The 23,769-nt window shown below is 42.4% G+C and overlaps 2 protein-coding genes across 7 annotated transcripts in view; one reads left to right on the top strand and one right to left on the bottom strand.

Moving 5' to 3' along the window:
- The window catches only part of LOC132302999 (DEAD-box ATP-dependent RNA helicase 22), a 42,705-nt gene that overhangs the window by 9,604 nt on the left and 9,332 nt on the right, over nt 1-23,769 (top strand). The gene's annotated exons all lie outside the window — the stretch shown is intronic.
- On the bottom strand, nt 7,492-8,887 carry LOC132304844 (uncharacterized). Its single transcript, XM_059802552.1, has 3 exons — nt 8,486-8,887; nt 8,160-8,256; nt 7,492-7,928 (listed from the first exon to the last, which is right to left on the bottom strand). Exons 1-3 carry the CDS (start codon nt 8,885-8,887, stop codon nt 7,492-7,494), a joined length of 936 nt encoding a protein of 311 aa, XP_059658535.1.

The raw sequence follows: 23,769 nt of genomic DNA, 5'->3' as shown, positions 1-23,769 counted from the left end.
TTTGTTATTATTATTTATTTATTTATTTTTTATTCTACTAGAGTTCTATTTAGTTTTTCATTTTCTTATGTAAACAGTTTAATATTATGTAAAAAAAAAAAGGGTTGCAGTTTCATCTACTCTATGGCACATCATAGCCTTGCTTGGAAAAAATCCTCTTGCTAAACTCCTTACTTGGATCCTATTCTTACTCGGATCTCATCTCGTTCTTGCTTGGTCTCCATGGGTGACAAAACATATGCTAAAGATTCTCTGTTCTTTGGTTCCATGACCAATATCAAACTCAAGGGTCCCAATTACCTTCAATGGGCCCGAGCTGTCCAAGTTGCTTTGAAAGCTCGAGGGAAGTTCTCTTATCTTAAGTCAACCAAACTTACTGATGCCAAATTGGTTGATGCTTGGGAACAAGAAGATGCCCAAATTATGACTTGGTTATAGAACAGTATGGAGCCCGAGGTCTTCAACAATGTCTCTTTTCTTGAATCCTTTAAAGAGATTTGGGATGCCCTGAAGGAGATGTATTCATCTGAGCAAAACATCTCTCAGATTCATTAGCTTTATGAGGATCTTTTTTCCACTATACAAGGAGATTGCTGTATTGAAGATTACTACTCCACCTTGAAAGGTATGTGGGAGGAATTGAATGTGTATCAGCCTTTGACTACTGATATGGAGACTCAAAAACGATACAGGGAAGAATTTCTCGTCGCAAAATTTCTTTCTGGACTTCGACCCGAATTCGCTCCTGTTAGTTCTCAGATTCTCACTGGTACACTTTTGCCATCTGCTAGTGTGGCCTATAATCGTGTTCGGCGGGCCAACCTATCTGCTCCAGAGAAAGCTGATCGCTCTGCCCTTGCAGCTCCCATTGGGCGCTCTGATAATTTCCATAATGGTCGTGGGGGACATGTTTCGAATAAAGGTCGAAATTTTCAAGGTGGTTGTAGTGGCCTCAAGAAATGTATTCATTGTAATTGCGCCAACCATACTGTGGACAAATGTTGGAAACTCCATGGCAAGCCCACATGGGCTAATCATGCTACTGTTGAGGGGGAGATCTCCATTCCTGCTGATGAAGAGACTGTGGCTCTTTCCAAAGCAGAGTATGACTCACTGATGGCGCGCACTTATGTTTCATCTACCTCAATTGCCACCTTGGGTGCTTCAGGTAACACTTGCCTCCATTCCTCATCCAATCAGCCATGGATTATTGATTTTGGAGCCTCTGATCATATGACTGGTAATCCATCTGTTCTTTCTAATCTTTCAAGTACTCCCTCTCCTTCCTTTGTTACAATTGCTAATGGTTCTAAATCTCCAGTTCAAGGGGTTGGTACAGTTACTACCCCTCGTCTAACTTTCTCTTCTGTTTTATACCTACCTCAATTTCCTTTTAATTTATTATCTGTCATAGAATTACCTCTACTTTAAATTGTTCCGTCACCTTTTATCCTTCTCATTGTGTTTTTCAGGATCTAAAGACGAAGAGGACGATTGGTGGGGGATATGAAAAGAATGGTCTTTACTACTTCCAACCCTCTCCCATATTAACTTCCTTTGCCTTTCATACCACGACTTCTCCATATAAGTGCACTGTAGACTTGGACATCCATCAACTGCCAATTTGCGTCTTTTAGTCCCTTCTTTACCTTCGTTTTCTACTTTTAATTGTGAAACGTTTGAGCTCAGTAAACATCATTTAGCCACTTTTAAATGTCGACCTGATGGTCCTTGTTTACATCCTTTTGAGTTGGTTCACTCTGATGTTTGGGGTCCAGCGAGCACAATTGGTTTGTCTAGTGCACGTTATTTCATTTCTTTTATTGATGATCATTCCCGTTTGACTTGGTTATATGTTCTTAAAGATCGCTCTCAAGTGTTTGATGCATTTAAATCATTTTATGCTGAAATCACTAATCAATTTAATGCCAAGTTGCACATTCTTCGTACTGATAATGCTCTTGAGTATATAGTTCATAACTTTCAGCACTTCTTTGAGTCGAGGGGTATCACTCATCAAACCTCATGTGTTGATACACCTCAACAAAATGGAGTTGCTGAACGAAAGAATGGTCCAATCCTTGTTGTTGCCCGTGCACTCATGCTTCAAATGAATGTGCCTAAACACTTTTTTGTTTTGGGGGGTGGGGTGGATGCTGTTCTCACAGCAGTATACCTTTTAAATAGAATGCCATCTCGGGTTCTTAAAGGGAAATCACCTTTTAAAATGTTCTTCCCTAATAAAGATCCTTTCTGTCTCCCTCCAAAGTTATTTGGATGTATTTGCTTTGTCCATAATTTAAATCATAAACGTGATAAACTTGAACCTCGGGCACACAAATGTATATTTCTCGGTTATTCTCGTACTAAAAAAGGGTACCGATGCTATAGTCCTACATTAAGAAAACATTTTGTATGTGCTGATGTGACTTTCTTTGAAAATGTTCCCTATTACTCTACGGAGGGTTGTCAATTGCGAGAGCCTTTACTCCAAGAGTCTGTTCGGCCCCTACCCGTTCTTTCCGTGCCTTTATATCCTACTAGGCTCATCCCTTCATATCCTAAGGTCTATGTTCGTAAACGTCCGCGGTCTTCTCATTGCCCATCTGAACCAATTATAGCATCAATAGCACCATCCTCAAATCCTCCATTGCTCTCCTTGGCGCTTGCAGATCCTACTCCTCCATCTAGTCCTGACATTCCCATTGCCATTCGTAAAGGTGAAAGGTCTTGTACTAAGCACCCTATCTCTAATTTTGTATCTTATGATCATTTATCTCCTTCATTTAAGGCTTTCACAATATCCTTATCTTCTGTCTCTGTTCCTAAGACATATAAGGAGGCTCTTTCCAATCCTGGTTGGCGAAAAGCAATGGAGGATGAAATGCATGCTTTGCACTTGAATAATACTTGGACGCTTGTTCCTAAGCCCGCAGGTGCACACATTGTTGGTTGCCAATGGATTTTCACAGTGAAGCAAAATCCAGATGGTACTGTTGACTGTTTAAAAGCTCGTCTTGTTGCTAAGGGCTTTACTCAAACCTATGGTCTTGATTACACTGAAACTTTTTCTCATGTGGCCAAGCTAAACTCAGTTCGTATTATTATCTCTCTTGCTGCAAATCTTGATTGGCCCCTTCATCAACTTGATGTTAAGAATGTCTTCTTGCATGGAGATTTGAGTGAGACAGTGTACATGGCTCAACCACCTGGGTTTGAGTTCAAGGGGGAGTGTGTCTGTCATCTCCATAAATCTATTTATGGACTCAAACAGTCTCCTCGAGCATCGTTTGACAAATTCAGCAAAGTTGTGGTTACTCATGGAATGACTAGAAGTCAGGTTGATCACTCGGTGTTCTTTAAGAAGACAAAAAAAAAAAAAAAAAAAAAAAAAATGGTATTGTGATATTGGTCATCTATGTGGATGACATTGTAATTACTGGAAGTGACAGTAAGGGCATTCAGACTTTGATTGGTCATCTTGGTTCAAACTTTCTTATTAAAGATTTGGGCAAGCTTCGTTATTTTCTTGGTATTGAGGTTGCGAGATCAAAGAAAGGCATTTATTTGTCTCAACGGAAATATGTTCTTGATATTTTGAGAGATACAGGTCATCTTGGAGCTAAACCTGTTGCTACACCTATGGAGGCTAATCAGAAATTGATGTCTGATGTTGGTGACTTAGTTGATGATCCTGAGATGTACAGAAGACTAGTTGGTAAGCTAATTTACCCGACTATCACTCGACCAGATATTTCATATGCAGTCAGTGTGGTGAGTCAATTCATGACCAACCCACGGGTCCCTCACATGAATGCAGTTTTACACATTCTAAAGTACCTCAAAGGTGCTCCAGGCCGTGGTCTTCTTTACCAATCTTCAGGACATCTTCGCATTGATGCAGACTGGGCAGGTTCTCCCTCAGATAGAAGATCAACTACGGGTTATTGTACTTTTATTGGGGGTAATCTTGTGACTTGGAGAAGTAAGAAGCAATCAGTTGTTGCTCGATCTAGTGCTGAGGCTGAATATCGTGCAATGGCTCACACAACTTGTGAGCTAACTTGGTTGAGAAGCCTTCTACAAGAGTTTGGAATCTCAGTGCAAGATCCAACTCCTCTCTATTGTGATAACCAGGCCGTCATTCATATTGCTAGCAATCCAGTTTTTCATGAACGAACAAAACACATTGAAGTGGATTGTCATTTCATTCGTTTTAAGGTGGCTTCAAATGAGATTGTGACTCCTTTTGTGCCCTCTCGCAATCAGCTAGCTAACATCTTCACTAAAGCTCTTCCAAAGAATGCATTCGACTCTATTTGCAGCAAGCTGGGAGTTGTCGATATCTACTCTCCAGCTTGAGGGGGAGTGTCATGAATATGGGTTGTTTACAGCCTGTAATTAATTAGGAACGTTGACTATTCTGCTACATGTAATCTGCTAGCTTGATTATAGGATTTTGATTAGCTTAATTTCTGGTAATTGGCTAAATTAATGTACTGAGTGTATGTCTTGGGTTCCTATATAAACCCACATGTACTCACATCTAAGTCATATACAAGAAATCTTCTCTTCTATTTTCTTGCTCTTATTTACAACAACATGCATAGTCCAATTCCCATCCATTTGAGTTACATAGTCAAAATATTTCATTTACATATGAACATAGTCCCCAAGTTCATTTTAACTTTACATATATGGAACTAAAGTCAACTTACACACCCAAATTTACATTTAGTTATACAAAAATTATGATTACAACTTTGAGACCACTATAGTATCGTTTACAACGTCTATGCATCGAAATACAAAATAAGTCATCCTACTAAATTAGTATGTTCACAAAAAAATGGAGTCGAAGTCCCTATGTTTCTGTCTAGACTTGTGGAGGCGCATCATCCACCACTACCTTCCCGTGTCCTGAAAATATTAATAAAGGGGTGAGAGACACTCGCTCAGTAAGAAATTCCTAAAATACACACTTTAAGCTCCTGTGAACTAAACAGCCAAAGAAAGGTATATAGATGGCATAGGGGTCATGATTAGAGGGATGCATGGATCACAAGCGATACACAAGTTCACAACAACCAATTCTCAACATAATAAAGTAATCAATGCCAATGGTCATGAACCATGCAATGAGATGCAACCACGTCCTTCCAAACTCACGTAACTCACACCAAAATCGCTAACCAACTTTACCGGGGCGAAGTTGACTATCCATCCTTGGCCTCTCACCGACGACCATTTGGGGCCTAGTTAGTTCAACTATATACGTCCTACCCGGCACGTACTCCCTCTAGGTTGAGTTAGCCACCTGGATCGCGACTTCCGGCCTTTCATTTCACAAAACTCTTTTCATAAAACTTTTGGAAATCATTCCCCTTCCTTAACCAAACCTACCCAAATCTTACGACATGCCAATGCTATGAATGAACTATGCACTCTTAACAATTCTTTCTACATAATCATCTATCACAATTCAAATAATCAAACTACGACTAGCACACACATGCATTGAGGCATTTAATCATACAATTGGTAGGCATGATGGAGAATTATCATGCTTGGACAACTATAGCATGACTTATAACAATGAATTGACTAGTGGTGCAGGGCAGTAGCGATAAGTCACTGTCCAGCAACTATAGCAGTGCAAACCCACGAAGGAAAAGGATTTCCAGCAGTAATCAAGCAGAAAAATATAGAGATAAAGCAATAGAATTGAATTTGGAGTATAGGTAAGTGAGTTCTAGGGCAAGAGGCCCAAGAGAAACTCTAAAACTGATTTTCTGGAATAAAAACTGCATACAAAGTCTCTTAATTGACTATTTATACTAGGGTTACAGCAGCCCTAGCATCCTAGCCCTTGATTACTTCAATAACTATTAAATCCTAACCCTCCGAAGTACTTAAAAACTCACATGACATTCACACGACTATTTAAAAAGACTATGACTATAACTATCATCTACCAAATAACATAAAACATAAAAATCAAATAAGACACATAGAAAATAAGTAAATAACTAAGTCCCAAGATAACTAGAACCCAAGCCTAGTTGGCTAGCGGCCTGCCCGGTTAGTCTTGGGCCTTGTAGATGCTCCTGCATCAACTCCACCCAGTTGGGAAAAACTTGACTCCTGCGAGAAAACCTCCACAACTTCAGCATATATTTCTGGATCAATTCTCTTCAGCTCTTCTTCAGCAATCCATGTACTATCACTAGCAAGTTTACCCAACCACTTCACCAGAAACCGCCTATACTGGTTGCCCCTCCTTGATTTCACCTCCTTAAAATCCAATACATCTTCGACAACATCTGGTTGCACTTTTGGAAGGTGCTTGAGTTGTGCCTCTATTGAAACTGGTTCCCCATCAAATCCTTCAAACGAATACAAATCAAACACATTGAAGATTGGGCTTATTTGGAGGTCAGGTGGCAGCTCTATCATGTACGCATTTTAGCTAATTTTGTTCAGTACCTTGCATGGCCCAAACTTCGACTTCAGTTTATGGTAAGTGCTTTTGGGAATATGTCTTTCCTCAAATGCACCAAAAACATGTCACCCTCTTCAAAATCTTCCGGTGTTGATTTGCTGTTGTTGCATAGGATTCATTACTAGCCTTTATCACTGCCCTTACTTTTTCGTGCACTCTTTTGATGTGATCTGCAAATGTCTCTACCTCTTGTGGTAGCGGAACTAGATCAAGAACATGCTGAGGTTTTAGTTCATAAGCTGCTTCAAAAGTTGTCTTCTTTGTAGATCTATTCAAGGAATTATTGTATGCAAATTCAGCTTGCGGAATAATTAAATCCCATGTCTTCACATTGCTTCCAACAAGGCATCTCAGCATATTACCCAAACTTCGATTGACTAATTCAGTCTGACCATCTGCCTGAGGATGGCATGTGCTAGAGTATTTTAATTCAGTCCCAAACTTTATCCGTACAGTCCTCCAAAAGTGTCCTGTGAAGTTGACATCTCTATCTGAAAAAATAGAAGTTGGCACGCCATGTAGTCTCACTTCTTCTTTGAAGAGTGAATCAGCCACATGTGTGGCATCTACAGGTCTAGAACATGTAATGAAATGCGCCATTTTGGAGAAATGGTCCACCACAACAAAAATACTGTCATGGCCCCTTGCTGTCTTTGGAAGTCCCAACACAAAATCCATGCTAATATGAACCCAAGGAGCTTCTGCCACTGGTAAGGGTGTGTATAAACCTGTGTTTTGTGAACTTCCCTTCCCAAATTGACAAGTCCGATACCTCCGAACCAGCCTATTGACATCCTTTTACATTCCAGGCCAATAATAACGATCAACCACCATTGCCATTGTCTTATCTCTACCAAAATGTCTTCCTAACCGGCTAACCCATTTCCATGAAGTTCTCTAATAATTTGTTTACGTAATGATCCCTCTGGAATGCATACGAAGTTTCCTTTAAACACATACCCATCATGCATTCTAAATGGCATCATCTTTCAACTTGCAGGGCCTTGAAGTTCAGCAACTGCAGAGCTGAAATATGGATCTGCAACATACTGATTTTTCAACTCCTCAAACCCAATAACTTGAGTACTTATTACTGTCAACAATAGATTCCTCCGACTTAAAGCATCTGCAACTTTATTAGACTCACTAGTTTTGTACTTAAGACAAAAATTGAAATCTTGAAGGTATGAACTCCATTTGACATGTCGAGCATTCAACTTCTTTTGAGAATTCAAGTACCCTAAGGCTTGATGATTTAAATAAACCACAAATTCTTTATAGGCTAGGTTGTGTTCCCAATGTTGGATTGCACGGACCAAAGCATAAAATTCCAAATCACAGGTAGAATAACGACATTTAGCACCTGACAACTTCTCGCTAAAAAATTCCACCGGCCTTCCTTCTTGACTCAAAACAGCCCCTATTCCTGTATGCGATGCATCACACTCAACAGTGAATAACTTCTCAAAATCTAGTAGCGTGAGTGCTGGAGCTTCTGTTGTCAATCTTTTTATTTGTTCAAAGGCTCTTTGTGTTGATTTTGACCACTCAAAAACATTTGCTTTCAATCATTCGGTGACCGGACTCATAATGGAGCTGAAATTGTGAATGAGCCTCCTGTAGAATGAAATCAATCCATGAAAACTGCAAACATCACCCACAGATTGTGGTACTGGCCACTCTTTAATAGCTCTTACTTTATGAGGGTCAGCTTGCAAACCATTGGCTGAAACAATAAAGCCAAGAAACACAACCTTGTCGCACAAAAAAGAGCACTTTATCAAGTTTACATAAAGCTTCTCCTTACGGGGAACCTCCATGACTTGGCGCAAATGAAGTAAATGCTCTTTACTTATATGACTATATATTAATATGTCATCAAAATAAACTACCACAAATGAGCCCAAGAAAGGTTTGAGTACCTCTGGCATAACTCACATAAATGTGCTAGGAGCATTGGATAGTCCGAATGGCATCACTAACCATTCGTAATCCATTTGGAGTTTTGAAGGCCGTCTTCCACCCATCACCACTCTTCATACGAATCTGATGATAACCGCTTCTCAAATCTATTTTGGAGAACACCTTGGAGGGATAGGAAACCGGTATTTTACTGGCATGACTGTCGACACACATGCTCTGTGATCCATCTTTTTTTGGTGTTAGCAAAGCTGGAACAGCGCAAGGACTTTTGCTCTCACGCACAAAGCCCTTAAAAATCAAGTCTTCCACTTGCCTTTGAATTTCAGCCCGTTGCGTGGGTGGCATTCTATAAGTAGGAAGGTTTGGTAAAGCTGCCCCAGGCACCAAATCAATAGCATGCTGAATACTTCTCATTGGTGGCAACCTTGTGGTATCATCACCAACTAGCTCTTGGAACTCCATCAATATGTGCTGAATTTCAGTTCTATACTCATCAAATTTTAAAGGCTGGTCGTCCACTTGTACTTTCTAGCAACAACCGCATACATAACTCCCATCTCCTTGCTCTCAAGTTCAAACTTGTGGGCTGTCAAAAACCCATTAACTTTGGCAGCCTTACGAAAACCTGGCCCTGGCTCCGCACGGGACCTCCGGACCTGAAAACTCAAAAATAGCGAAATGAACTAAAAGAAATGTCCTAAATGCCCAAAAATAATAAATATAAAAATAAAGAAAAAAGCCGAAAAATCCAGAAAAATCCAGAAAAATCTGGGACATTACATGCAGGCAATCCCTTTCCTTTAGAGCCTGATGGTTTTCTGAGTTCTGTTTAAATTGTACCAGTTTAGCCATTTCATTTTAAGTACTGAGAGTGTAGCGTAGAGCTAAGTAGAGGGAGTTAAGTTCTAGCTTTGTACAATCGTATTTAGAGATTCAACGTAAAATATTATCTATGGTCAGAAGGGACACAAAATATGAGTCAAGGAAAAGATAGATGTTCTACTACCCGTTGGTAACTGTATTTGGTTGTTTGAGTTTTCCCAAGAAAATAATTTGATAGAGTAACTTGTTTTGAAAGATGAGCACTCTAAGGTAACTTGTTTTGAAAGGTGAGCACTCCTCTTCTGAAATAACAACCATTGAGTATTTTCTTACTGTGTAATAGGTTGTTGAGTATTTTCTTCGTGTGTTAAAAGGAATTAATGCAATCTCTCTCTCTTTTTCTTTTTTTTGTAAAGGTGAATTAATGCATAGTCTATTCAAAGAAAACTAAGAAATCTTTTTATATTAGAAGGTAAGCAAGCACATGATGAGGGAAACAAAGGTTACTAAAATGGAGAATGAAATCTCTATCAGTCATTGACATCTAAAATAAGTTATCAAATATTAATTATGAAATCAAACTCACCTCTGCGGCTATGAGGATCTTTGGCAACTACAGAGTGTCTTACCTTAAGCTCCTAAACAAGTGACAAGATTTGAAGATCGGATGGTTTAGAGTACATAATATATCTAAACCTGTTAACTACGTGATTGATATTGGTTGGTACATCAACCACTTTTTTATTGTCATTCCTAGCTTCCAAGTGCATTTCTTCAAATCTTTTAATTCCTCCTTCTGGCTAGTCCAACATTAATTTGTGCTCAGTTTAAATTCAAGCTAGCCTTTCCTCAAATCTGAAATAAGCCATCTTCCATACAGAAAAATAATAAACAATGAATTAAACGAACCCTGGAACAATGAATTAAACAATTCCACTCAACGGATAGTGTGTGTGTATATATATATTTACACATATATAGAGATGTATTATTGTGTCCACCTACATGAGATGTTAGAACTTAGTAGGGTAAGCCCCAAGATAGAAATAAACCTCTGATATTATTTTAACAGTGCTGTGATTTTAACTTGAATTTACAATATCAAACTTGTCGGTTTTAACAATTACACTAAGACATCAATGTATAGAAAAGTTAATGAAAGAAAAACAAAATAAAAAGCAGAAAATGGTTGAATCACTAAACTCTGTTAAGGATTTTCATACCATTGGTTTAAGTTCTCCCGTACACTCTTTGGGCTTAAGTTATCTCTGGCACACTCTTTCTCGTAGTGTTTTGTGGTGCACCCTTTCACTATATTTTCTTTGAAATTTCATCACTTTTACTTAAGTCTTCTCTAGTACACTTTTTGGGCTTAAGTCCTCTCTTGCACACTCTTTTTCGTAGTATTTTGTGGTGCACCCTTTCACCGGATTTTCTTTGAAATTTCACTTCTTGTAATGTTGAAATTTTGGAAGTACAAAATGATTTGCTTTTGTTAAGTGAGTAATGTGGCATGTTGTGTGCCATTGGATCTGGACTGTGGGATACCAGTATTTGGGAGGATTATGATCTATTATAACTTGGGCAAATTACACTCACACCCCTGAGGTTGAGTCATATTTCACCTAGATTAAATGTGCTAGGAGCATTGGATAGTCCAAATGGAATCACTAACCATTCATTTGGCTAGGAGCATTCGTAATCCATTTGGAGTTTTGAAGACCATCTTCCATTCATCACCACTCTTCATATGAATCTGATGATACCTGCTTCTCAAGTCTATTTTGGAGAACACCTTGGAGGGATAGGAAACCGGTATTTTACTGTAATTTTGTTGATGGCACGACTGTCCACACACATCCTCCATGATCCATCTTTTTTTGGTGTTAGCAATGCTGGAATAGCGCAATGACTCTTGCTCTCACGCACAAAACCCTTAAAAATCAAGTCTTCCACTTGCCTTTAAATTTCAGCTCATTGCGTGGGTGGCATTCTATAAGCAGGAAGGTTTGGTAAAGCTGGCCCAGGCACTAAATCAATAGCATGCTAAATACTTCTAATTGGTGGCAAACCTTGTGGTAAATCATCACCAACCAGCTCTTGGAACTCCATCAATATGTGCTGAATTTCAGTTGGATACTCATCAAATTTTACAGGCTGGTCCTCTTGTACTTTCTTAGCAACAAGTGCATCCATAACTCCCATCTCCTTGCTCTCAAGTTCAAACTTGTGGGCTGTCAAAAACCCATTAACCTTGGCAGCCTTACGAAAACCCGGCCTTGGCCCTAGCCCCATACGGGACTTTCGAATTTGAAAACCCAAAAATGGCGAAATGAACTACAATGCATTTCTTAGAGTTCTAAACTCAAAGAATTGCCCTAAATGACCCTTGGAACTCCCGTGGCACGCTATGCCCAAAAATAATAAATATAAAAATAAAGAAAAAGGCGGAAAAATCCGGGATATTACATGTAGGCAACCCCTTTCCTTTAAAGCCTGATGGCTTTCCAGGTTCTGTTTAAATTGTACAGTTTAGCCATTTCATTTCAAGTACTGAGAGTGCGAGTGTAGAGCTAAGTAGAGGGAGTTGAGTTCTAGCTTTGTACAATCATATTTAGAGATTCAACGTTAAATATTATCTATGGTAAGAAGGGACACAAAATTTGAGTCAAGGAAAAGATAGATGTTCTACTACCCGTTGGTAATTGTATTTGGTTGTTTGAGTTTTCCCAAGAAAATGAAAAGTGAGCACTCCACCTCTTTTGAAATAACAACCATTGAGTATTTTCTTACTGTGTAATAGGTTGTTGAGTATTTTCTTCGTGTGTGAAAAGGAATTAAGGCAGTCTCTCTCTCTCTCTCTCTATATATATATATTTTTGTAAAGGTGAATTAATGCATAGTATATTCAAAGAAAACTAAGAAATGTTTTTATATTAGAAGGTAAGCAAGCAGATGATGAGGGAAACAGAGGTTACTAAAATGGAGAATGAAATCTCTATCAGTCATTGACATCTAAAATAAGTTATCAAATATTAATGATGAAATCAAGCTCACCTCTGCGGTTTCAAGGATCAACCACGGAGTGTCTTACCTTAAGCTCCTGAACAAGTGACAAGATTTGAAGATCGGATAGTTTAGAGTGCATAATATATCTAAACCTGTTAACTACGTGATTGATATTGGTTGTTCAAAATCATATGAGAGAGAGAGAGAGAGAGAGAGAGACCATGTCTTGTATATATTCAACACACTATAACCTAATAAGCCTATGTAGGCTTTTATAAAGGGTACAAGTATCACTCAATAACACAAGGGCCCTATCAACTATCTGTAAATACATAATGACCCAACACTCATATATATATATATATATATAAAACATTCTAACACCCCCTCAAGCTGGAGAATATATATCAAATAATCCCAGCTGGGAACAGATAGTTCTTAACTGGTTATGACCCAATGCTTTGGTAAACATATCAGCTAATTGATCTTCAGATTTTACGAATAGAGTAGAGATGCTCCCACGTAATATTTTTTCTCGAATGAAGCGATAATCAACTTCAATATGTTTGGTCCTCTCATGAAACACAGGATTTGATGCAATGTGAACTGCTGCTTGATTATCACAAAATAATGGAGTAGGAGCTTCAACTGTCAACCTAAGTTCTTTTAGAAAATGTTGTATCCATGTCAACTCACTAGTGGTATGGGCCATTGCCCTATACTCAGCTTCAGCACTAGATCGAGCTACCACAGTTTGCTTTTTACTTCGCCATGTAACAAGATTTCCTTCTACAAATGTGCAGTAGCTTGTAGTAGATCTCTTATCTGAAGGAGAACCAGCCCAGTCAGCATTTGTAAAACCTTCCACCCTGAGATGACCATTTGATTTATATAGTAACCCAAAACCTGGAGCTTGCTTGAGATATCGGATAATCCGAAGAACAGCAATCCAGTGTGGCATTCTAGGCACTCTTATGAACTGACTTACAACACTAACTGCATATGAAATATCAGGTCGAGTGATAATGAGATAAATTAATTTCCTAACAAGGCGACGAAATTTGCCCTGGTCATTAAATATAGGTGTGGAGGGAAAAAAACTCCCTCCAATAAAAAGCGCACACGTCACCACTACCCATGTCTATATTCCAAGGACATATAAGGGCCATCATGCTCAAGCCTAAGTTGAGGGTATTTACAGCCCAGAGTTCATTGTTATTTGTCCTCCAACTTCCATCAAGGCCGAATCAAGAAGTCATCAGCCCAGCTTATGAGTATTTAACATCCGGCCTGTTACTCAAGCCCAGCCGGATCAAAATACATTCAGCCCAAGAATGCACAAGTCCTACCATTTGAAGGATTTACTGTAGAAGGAAAATTCTGATAGGAAGTTCTGTACAAGGCAAGTTCTATGTATGGAAAATTCGACAATGGAAAGAACTCTATTAGAAAAGAATGGTTATATAGAAAGAATTGGAAGGCAAGCAAGGCGAGTCCTACCATAATTTTGCAATCTTTTGTGTATAAATAGAGGCTAAGACCTCCAATAAAGGATCAAGCAATTCTACGCTTCTCTATACACTGTTCTTATTTATTTTTATTGTTTTTGAGTGAGTTGTTTTATTTTTCTCAATCATTATTGGTTGAGCGAAATTTTGCACCTACACTTTAGCGCCGTCTGTGGGAAACGTATAAAAATATACTCCCACTTGTTCTTCAAATTAAATCCTTTAGTCGTGTCTGGAATGTCAAACGGAGAGTCAGCAATGAATCAACAGATAGAATTGATGCAAAAGATGCGAGAAGAGTTCTTGCACCAATTTGAGACACTCCGGAAAGCAAACGATATAAGTGTCGCCCAGATAGCTGCGCTTCAGCAGCAGACTCATACGTTGCACACGGCCATGGCCAGGCTAACGCCACAACCACCACCAGGCGATGCTGCAGCACCACCCCCCACCCGGAATTTACCTCCGGTTCACGAGCCTCCAGCCAACGAGACACCACCCAACGGGGCGCGACCTAGTGAGGTTCAGCAAAAGCAAGGGACGAGGTCCGAGGCGGTTGCTTCGGATAATCTCCCGCATCGCACACAGGATGAACAGGCCGAGTCCAGCCATAGGCTTACGGTATGGTCCAATGGCGTTCCAGATGGCGCACGCGTACAAGATGCCTTCGACGAAAAGAAGCTCTTGAGAGTCCAGACACCAGCCGAGATGGCTAGAGAGCACAAGAACTCCTTGGTCAAGACCCCCTTTACTGACGAGGTGTACCTTGTGGAGAGGCCGAAGAAGTTCACTATGCCATCCTTCACCCAGTTCGATGGGGCAAGAGACCCCTCTCGGCATCTCGATCATTATGCGCAAAAGATGGCACTGGACGATCATAACGATCCGTGGATGTGTAAGGTTTTTCCTACCAGTTTAACCGGAGCAGCGTTAGAATGGTTCAGGAATAGGCCACACAAGTCTATCCCTGACTATGAGACCTTGTGCACTATGTTCTTAGCCCAGTATTGCGGAAATAAGAAGCAGAAGAAAAGTATCGCCAGCCTTTTCACCATAAGGCAAAGGAAGGGAGAAACTCTGCAAGATTTTTTATCCAGGTTTAACATGGAGGCCTCGGAGATAGCAGATTGCCACCCTGCCACGGCAATCGAAACATTTAAGTTGGCAATGATCCAGGGAACCAAGTTTCACACATCCTTGGTCAAATATTCCCCCCCGGATATGCAGACTTTGAACGCTAGCGCACAAATCTACATTCGGTTGGAGGAAAACGTAGCCCACCGTGCACAGCACGCTACCCTCGTCACAGTGGAAAACAAGTCTCGAGAGAAAGCTGCGAGCACAAGGATGCAGAAGGTTCCTCGTACCGCTACACAAGTCACCCAAGCGTCTGAGAAAAGGCGAAGGACAGAGGACAGGCTTACCCCTCTCCGTACTACCTTGGCGCGCCTATTCCAAGAGAATAAGACGAGGTTTGTGACTCCTCAGCCCATGAAACAACCCTTGGAGCAAAGGGACAAAAGCAAACATTGTGCCTACCATAGAGATTATGGGCATACCACCAATGATTGCAAGTCCCTACAGCGACAGGTAGAAAGCATGATAGCGAGAGGAGAATTGGTGGAGTATCTCGCCACGAAGGAGCACGTAAAACCTCGGGAGGTTAACCCTCGACGGGTAGAGGGCGGCCAGGTAAAGGTTATCCATGCTATACACGGAAGGTCAGAGGATGATGAAGAGTCTGAAGAGTTGTACAGATCCAGGCTGAGAGAGGCTCATAAGTTACGAAGATTGTCTTCGGTAAACACGGTTGCACCAGGCAGCATCAACATTGGATTCGGTAACAATGATCTTTCTAGAGTCCAGCGCCCGCATGAGGACCCCTTGGTCATCAGCCTCCTGGTAGCGAATTATATGATCAGGAGAGTGCTGATAGATCCGGGAAGTAGCGCCAACATCATTACAAAAACAGCTTTTGATCAGTTGGGGGTTTCACCATCGTCCATCAGGCCAACTTCCAGCCCCCTAATGGGATTTGATGGTACTAAGGTGAATCCGCTTGGGGTGATCGATCTATCCGTTACTGCAGCAAAGAGGACTCTGAAGGAAAACTTCGTCGTGACAGAGATTCATCCATCTTATAACCTCATTATGGGGAGAGGTTGGATCCATCGTATGAACGGAGTCCCCTCTACACTTCATCAAGTAATGAGGTGTTTATCCCCGGATGGCAGGGAGGTCATCGACCTCTGGGGAGACCAGGTTGCTGCAAAAGAATGTTACATGCTAACGCTATATGAAGCAAAGAAAGCGTCGAAATCACCTCAGTTAGAGGCGAATCCCAAAGACGCAATCAAATAGCAGTTACAGTATCCTCTGCCCAAGTATCTCAAGGCAGAGGAAGAAGCCGAAGCTGAAGCACCTACCGAGGAGTCCCTCGAAGCTATAGAGGTAGTCCTCAGAGACCCTCAGAAGATCACCTACATTGGCTCATCTTGCACAGCCGAAGAGAAGGAAACATTGATCAGGGTCATTCAGTGCAATTCGGATGTCTTTGCCTGGGATCACTCGGACATGGTGGGGATCGATCCTACAGTCTCATGCCATAGTCTGAGGGTTAACCCAGAGTTCAGGCCAGTCAAGTAGAGGCACCGACGGTTCGCACCTGAACGGAATCGCATAATATCCGAGGAAGTAAATAAACTATTACAAGCAGGATTCATTCGAGAGGTGCAATACCCACAATGGCTCTCAAATGTAGTAGTCGTTCAAAAGAAGAATGGGAAATGGAGGGTATGCGTAGATTATACCAACCTTAACAAAGCTTGCCCAAAAGATAGCTTTCCTCTGCCCAAGATTGATCAAATGGTGGATGCTACGACGGGTTATGAAAGGCTCACATTCCTCGATGCATACTCCGGCTATAATCAGATTCCCATGAATCCTGAAGATGAGGAGAAAACCGCTTTCATCACAGAAACGGGCACTTACTGCTACAGAGTGATGCCTTTCGGTCTAAAGAATGCCGGAGCCACCTACCAGCGACTTGTCAATAAAATTTTCAATAATCTGCTGGGAAATACAGTTGAAGCCTATATCGATGATATGGTGGTCAAAAGTATACGGAAAGAGGACCACCCGAAACACCTCCAGGAGGTCTTTGATACTCTCAAGAAATACAATATGAAGCTGAACCCCACCAAGTGCTCCTTCGCCGTCTCGTCAGGACAGTTCCTTGGGCACGTCGTAAATAAAAGAGGAATAGAAGTAAGCCCAGCTCAGGCAAAGGCACTCATACAGAACCAGGAGCCGAAAACCCGCAGGGAAGTGCAAGTTGTAACCGGCCGAATTGCGGCTCTCAGTCGGTTCATATCCCGATTATCTGATAAGTATAAACCTTTCTTTGATGCTATTCGATCCAAAAACAAAGATATGTGGGGACCTCAGCAGCAGGAAGCTCTCAATCAATTGAAAAGCTACATGGCAAAACCCCCAATCCTTTCTGCTCCAACGCCCGGAGACACTCTCATCCTGTACCTGGCAGTATCAGCTGTAACAACAAGCGCAGTGTTGATCAAAGAAGGAGGCAAGGTTCAGCACCCAATCTTTTACACAAGCAAAACGATGACGGATGCCGAGACACGGTACAACAAGACAGAAAAGGTAATCCTGGCGTTAATTTATGCCAAGAGGAAACTTCGACATTACTTCGAGTCTCACAGCATAGTGGTACTTACAAATCACCCTATACGGGCTATCCTAGCTAAACCAGACCTGTCTGGTTGAATTACAAAATGGGCTATTGAACTTAGCTCTTTTGACATCACCTATGCACCGAAGGTATCTCACAAGGGGCAGTCGGTAGCGGATTTCTTACTAGAGTACGAAGATCAACTTGAGGAACCGACACTTCAAGAGCCATACTGGGAGTTACGGGTTGATGGCTCTTCCAACCGGAAAAGGGCAGGGGCCGGGATTGACATCACAACACCCGAAGGTACTAAGCTGCAGCAGTCAATTTTGCTAGATTTCCCGTCTACTAATAACGAGGCCGAGTATGAGGCGATGCTTGTCGGACTTCGGCTAGCTAAACAGCTACAGGTACGATGTTTAAAAGTTTTTAGTGACTCACAGCTTGTGATCAATCAAGTGACAGGGCAATATTCTCCTAAGGAGGAACGAATGAAGTCGTACAAAGATGCTGTAGAGAGTGCCATCCGGGAGTTCGATCAAATCGAGTTCCATCAGGTACCACGAGATGAAAATGCCGAAGCAGATCGATTGGCCGCAGCCGCATCATCTTCAGATGAAGAGTTGATTCGGCTTGTTCCAATCGATGTTCTCGAAGAACCCAGCATTAATCCCCGGCAAGAGGTGATGGTGATCCCGTAAGTACCACATGAGCCCTGCTGGATTGATCCAATCGAGGCCTACCTCAAGGAAAGGGTTCTCCCGAATCAGAAAGCTGAGGCGAGGAAGCTTAGGCTTACCGCGGCTAAGTACGCAATCATCAATAACCAGTTGTACCGAAGGTCATTCTCCGGTCCCTATCTCAAGTGTTTAACCCCTACTGAGGCTCTCACAATTCTAAAACAAGTTCATGAAGGAGATTGTGGAAACCACTCCGGAGGAAGATCCCTCGCACACAAAATTCTAACCCAAGGGTATTTCTGGCCATACTTGGCTCGGAATGCCGAGGAATACTCAAGACGATGTGACAAGTGTCAGCGCCATGGTCCAATAAAGCACCAACCTGCCGAAGGTTTGCACGCCATGGCTAATCCATGGCCGTTCGCCCAATGGGGGATTGATATAGTAGGACCATTACCCAAAACCATGGAAAAAAGGAACATGTGCTTCTGGCTACGGATTACTTCACCAAGTGGGTGGAAGCTGAAGCCTTCTCTAGCGTCACCCACGAAGAAGTAAAGCATTTCATTTGGAGCAACATTATTTGCCGGTTTGGGGTACCAAAAGTCATCGTAATGGACAATGGTAAGAACATCGATAACAGAAGTACAAGGAAATTCTTTAGCGAACATGGAATCCTGCAAAAATTGGCTGCAGTTAGTCATCCACAATGCAATGGGCAAGCTGAAATAACTAATCGCACGATATTCGGGTGCTTAAAGAAAAAATTGGAGAAATTGAAGACAAAGTGGTACGAGAATCTCCCTCAAGTGCTTTGGGCCTATCGAACCACTCCAAGACGACCCACGGGAGAAAGCCCATTTGCTATGGCATATGGATCCGAAGCTGTCATTCCTACCGAGTCCATAATCCCAACCCTTCGGACATCCTTGGTACTGGAGGGGAACAATGAGCAACAACTCGAACATAGCCTTGATTTGGTGGACGAAAGGAGAGATGCAGCAGCAATTCGTCTCGCGGCATACCAACAGCAGGTGTGTAACAGTTATAACAAACGCATCAGATTCAGGAGCTTTGTGGTAGGCGATTAGGTTTTGAAGCAGGAGACAGCTCATGTAAAGAAACTGGAACCTAATTGGACCGGACCCTACAGGGTTACCGAAGTAGTTGGGAAAGGAGCATTTCGTTTGGCCGAAGCTGGCGGACGTCCCATTGCGCGTCCTTGGAACGCAATACACCTGAAAAGGTATTTCCATTAGTTAAGTTTGTCCATTTTGCTACAACTTCTTCACAAATAAAGCTGCGTATGTCCACAGTCAGCCAAGCTTTTCTTTATTTTGCTTCTATGTTCAGTACCACTTTCCTCTATTTTTGTTTCTTTTTATAAAAATGGGGGACCATACTATGCATGGCATTCGTCTGATTTTTTCACACAAACAAACACAAAACATGAGTTATGGCCTATGCTTAAACCTTTATATCCCACATCGACAAAAAAGTATGTGCCACATTCTGTTATATATAGAAATATTCAAATTGTTAATCACGGTGTAAGGAGGGCCCACTGGTATTTAAGGCTGTCAAGCTCAATACCAGAGGCATTCCTTACACCGACCTTTTTGACAAAATTTAGTCTATGTCCCACATCGGATAGAAATAGAAAAGAAATGTGGTTCATATATGCGTGGTCCACAACATTTGGTTGCCAAGAAGGGAGTATCAGTGGAGGCAGGTCTCTAAAGTCAACAAATGGAAAACTTCACAGCCACTGTTACTCGCTTTCTTGGCCTCCTATCATTTTTGAGTCCTCGGCCTCATGATAAGTGGTTTGAGGAAAAATGTAAAACAAACCTCCCCTCAGGCTCAGCGCCGGGGAGTAATTCATTCGTCTCGGACCTTAAGTGTCCGGTTCGGCACAACCTCCCCTCAGGCTCAGAGCCGGGGAGTAATTCATTTAACCTCCCCCCAGGCTCAGCGTCGGGGAGTAATTCATTCGCCTCGGACCTTAAGTGTCCGGTTCGGCACAACCTCCCCTCAGGCTCAGAGCCGGGGAGTAATTCATTTAACCTCCCCTCAGGCTCAGCGCCGGGGAGTAATTCATTCGCCTCGGACCTTAAGTGTCCGGTTCGGCACAACCTCCCCTCAGGCTCAGAGCCGGGGAGTAATTCATTTAACCTCCCCTCAAGCTCAGCGCCGGGGAGTAGTTCTCTCGCCTCGGACCCTAAGTGTTCGGCTCGGCGAAAATCTCGTCTCGGACCCTAAGTGTTCGGCTCGGCAAAACCCCCCTCCGGCTCCACGCCAGGGAAAGGATAATTCGCCTCGGATCCTAAGTATCCGAGACAGCTTCGGACCCTAAGTGTCCTATTCAGCACTACTCCTCCACGACTCAGTGCCGAGGGATAATTCGCCTCGAATCCTAAGTATCCGAGACAGATCTGGACCCTAAGTGTCCTATTCAGCAATATTCCTCCACACTCAGTGCCGAGGAGTATTCACTTTAGACCTCTGGTACCCGGATCAGAACTCTTTCCTCCGGACTCCAAGTGTTTAATACCCTGTGGATGCGGATATATCATAAGTTCATCATACTCCACCCCACATCAGGAACACACGAGAAGGAAAGAGTATGTATACGTCTACTGCAGGCAAGTAAAAGGCAAGGAGGGTTCATTTAACAGTTAAATCATTGTCCATATGAATCATCCTGCGATATCAACTAAACTGTTAAAAGGATCTCCTTCTTCCCACAATCCTTGCGTTTTCGCGGATAGCATAAATCCGAAGCATAAAGACAATGTTTAGTGTTTAAACACATTACCAGTCAGAGAAATATGAACAGTATCAAGAGCATACAGCAAAAACAAGTCAGGCAAGCCTAAAACAAAAAGTTATATTCATTACTCATTATCCCAAAACAGGCTATTCATAAAAACAAAATACAGGTTCTACTTCCTCTTCGGATCGAAGGGAGTAGATTCAAAAGCGTCCACTACATTAGGACTTGAGGTAGGAGGAGTTGGAGCCGCAGGAGCAGGGGAGCTAGGAGTACCCTTCAGGTGTGCCTTCACCATCTCGGCAAAGCGGATTTCAGCTTCCAAAGCCTCTGGCCCTTCATCGTATGGGAAGTGCACCCCCACCTGCTTGTCAAAGGCGTCCGGATCCATCGTCTTAGGGCCTGAGCCCTGATTATAGCCAGACCGGAACGCTTTAGCACTAGCCAGGTGCGCCAGACAGGAGTAGCGCCCCTGCATTTGCTTCCCCGCCTTGAAGCAAGTAGTAAGAGCCTCGGTCAGGCGTTGAACCTCGGCCTGAAGAGAATCCACCTTAGCCTCAGAGGCTGACAACTGCCTCTTATACGCATCCATGGCTTCAGAAGCTATCTTCAGATTGGTAGAAGCAGTAGTGGCTCTCTTCTCTGCATTGTCAAGATCCTTTTCCAACTTCTTGATGGAGAGGGATTGAGCTTCAGCATTGGCGCAGAGGGCCATGGTGTGGTATAGATTCTGTTTAACAGGGAAGCAAATATAAGCATAAATAGAAACACAAGCAAGCAAGAGTAACATGATTCTGAAGGAGCAATGCGAACCTCTATGGCCCGGACTGGGGCAGAGGGGAGTAGTTGCTCCAACCCCATTTGGCTGATGGCTTCCTCGTCCTTTGGGAGCCACATTCCTCGAGCCACCGCCAGTGCAGCTGAAGGGTCTGTAATCACAGAATCCCCTGAGTGCAGGACTGACCTATCAGCCCTGGTGAAGGAAGGAGTCCAAGGAGCCCCAGTCTCAGCTAGAACAAAGGCCCTGACTTCATCTTCAGGTTCGGCCTCTCCAGTTTTTTTTCCTCTGCTTTTAGAAGGGACCTTGCCCTTGCCAGAGGATGAGGGGTTGAGGCGAGATTTCTTCATTGGTGGTTCCTCAACCTCCACCTCATCCTCAGTTGATCTAATAACGACCAAGGGTTGGGCATCTTCGGCTTTCTTTTTTAAAGCCTCAGCCCTCCGTATCTCCTCCTCAGTCATGGGGAAACTGTCAAAGGATGGTAGAGACAGATCCATGAGGTCTGCAGCAACGGCACTGGAGGCAATGTCCTTGAGGTTTGAAGAAGTTAGCAGGTCCTCGATAGGCGAGGGGTCACTCCAGACTCGTTCCTCAAGAAAAGAAAGTCTGTTCCTTGCTGCGGAAGATGGGAATGTAGCTGAAAAAATACCAAGAAACTCATAAATACGTCGAAACATTAAGACTTGGCAAGGAAAACAGCTAGAACACTTGGTATGAAGGGAGGTTAAATATTCTATACCTAATTTCCCGAACTTGCGCGGGATGGGAAGTGCAATTGATTGGGATACGAACCATTTTCCTTTAACTATAACCATCCTTTCTTTCCATTTCTTTTCGGATGAAGGAAGGTTTGTGCATATCCTCTGATGAAGGGGAGAAGTAAAAAAGAAGCGACCAGGCTCGGTCCCATGCTTAGATATATTGTAAGTAAGCAGAAGGTCGGCAAGGGTCAAATCCAGAGCCTCTAATTTCCGGCGCACCAACAGTGCCGAGAGGATGCGAAAGAAATTAGGGTTTACCTGAAGGGGGGCAAGACCCAGCTTATTAAACACTAAATGATAGAAGGGATGAAGAGGGAATCGGAGGGTGCCCCACCGAAAGAAGCAACTCATCCTCCTCAATTCCCTCGCCGGAGGAAAAATCGGCACCCTCGGGATATTCTGCAATTTCTACTTCCTCAGGAATATCAAATTCTTCCATTACCGAAGCAATAGAGAACTTGATGCGGCGAATAGAGATGATTGCTTTCTTCTCGTCATGAGTAAGAACATAATCAGAGCCTGAGGTAGATGTCTCGGTTGGAAGAGGGGAAGTACCTAATGGATTCGACAAAGGGCGATCTGTAGAAACCCTAGGAGGGGGAGCCCTAATGCGAACGGGGGAAGATGAAGGTGTGGATTCAGAATCCCCAAGGTCTATACGTTCGGGAGTAGATGAAGTACTCATAAGGAAAGATTGAAGAGAAAGATGCGAGACTAACCTGACAAAGCGATGGAATGAAGAACGCAGAAGTGCAGCAAGGGCAAATGTAACTCTTGCAAAATCTTGTACGTCGGAGTAATAATGAAAGACCTCGAACCGTTTCTGAAGCAAAGTAAAAAACCGGTTTCAATTCCCTCTTTAATAGGAGCCGTCGCTCAATTAAAAATGAAATTTGGGGCAAAGTGTGGAGGGAAAAAAACTCCCTCCAATAAAAAGCGCACACGTCACCACTACCCATGTCTATATTCCAAGGACATATAAGGCCCATCATGCTCAAGCCCAAGTTGAGGGTATTTACAGCCCAGAGTTCATTGTTATTTGTCCTCCAACTTCCATCAAGGCCGAATCAAGAAGTCATCAGCCCAGCTTATGAGTATTTAACATCCGGCCTGTTACTTAAGCCCAGCCGGATCAAAATACATTCAGCTCAAGAATGCACAAGTCCTACCATTTGAAGGATTTACTGTAGAAGGAAAATTCTGATAGGAAGTTCTGTACAAGGCAAGTTCTATGTATGAAAAATTCGACAATGGAAAGAACTCTATTAGAAAAGAATGGTTATATAGAAAGAATTGGAAGGCAAGCAAGGCGAGTCCTA

This window comes from Cornus florida, unplaced genomic scaffold (genome assembly GCF_030987335.1).
Source record: "Cornus florida cultivar Cherokee Brave unplaced genomic scaffold, ASM3098733v1 CherokeeBrave_3.0.0_Hap2_Chr04, whole genome shotgun sequence".
Classification (NCBI taxonomy): domain Eukaryota; kingdom Viridiplantae; phylum Streptophyta; class Magnoliopsida; order Cornales; family Cornaceae; genus Cornus; species Cornus florida.
This window is presented reverse-complemented; position numbering and strand designations above follow the sequence as displayed.

Coding starts and splice junctions, on each gene's coding strand:
- LOC132304844 (XM_059802552.1), bottom strand. CDS start 8,887: ATGGAGTTCCAAGAGCTAGTTGGTGATGATACCACAAGGTTGCCACCA. Junction 8,257..8,485: donor CTCCAAATGGATTACGAATG/GTTAGTGATGCC, acceptor TTGTGCGACAAG/GTTGTGTTTCTTGGCTTTAT. Junction 7,929..8,159: donor GCCAGTACCACAATCTGTGG/GTGATGTTTGCA, acceptor CATCGCATACAG/GAATAGGGGCTGTTTTGAGT.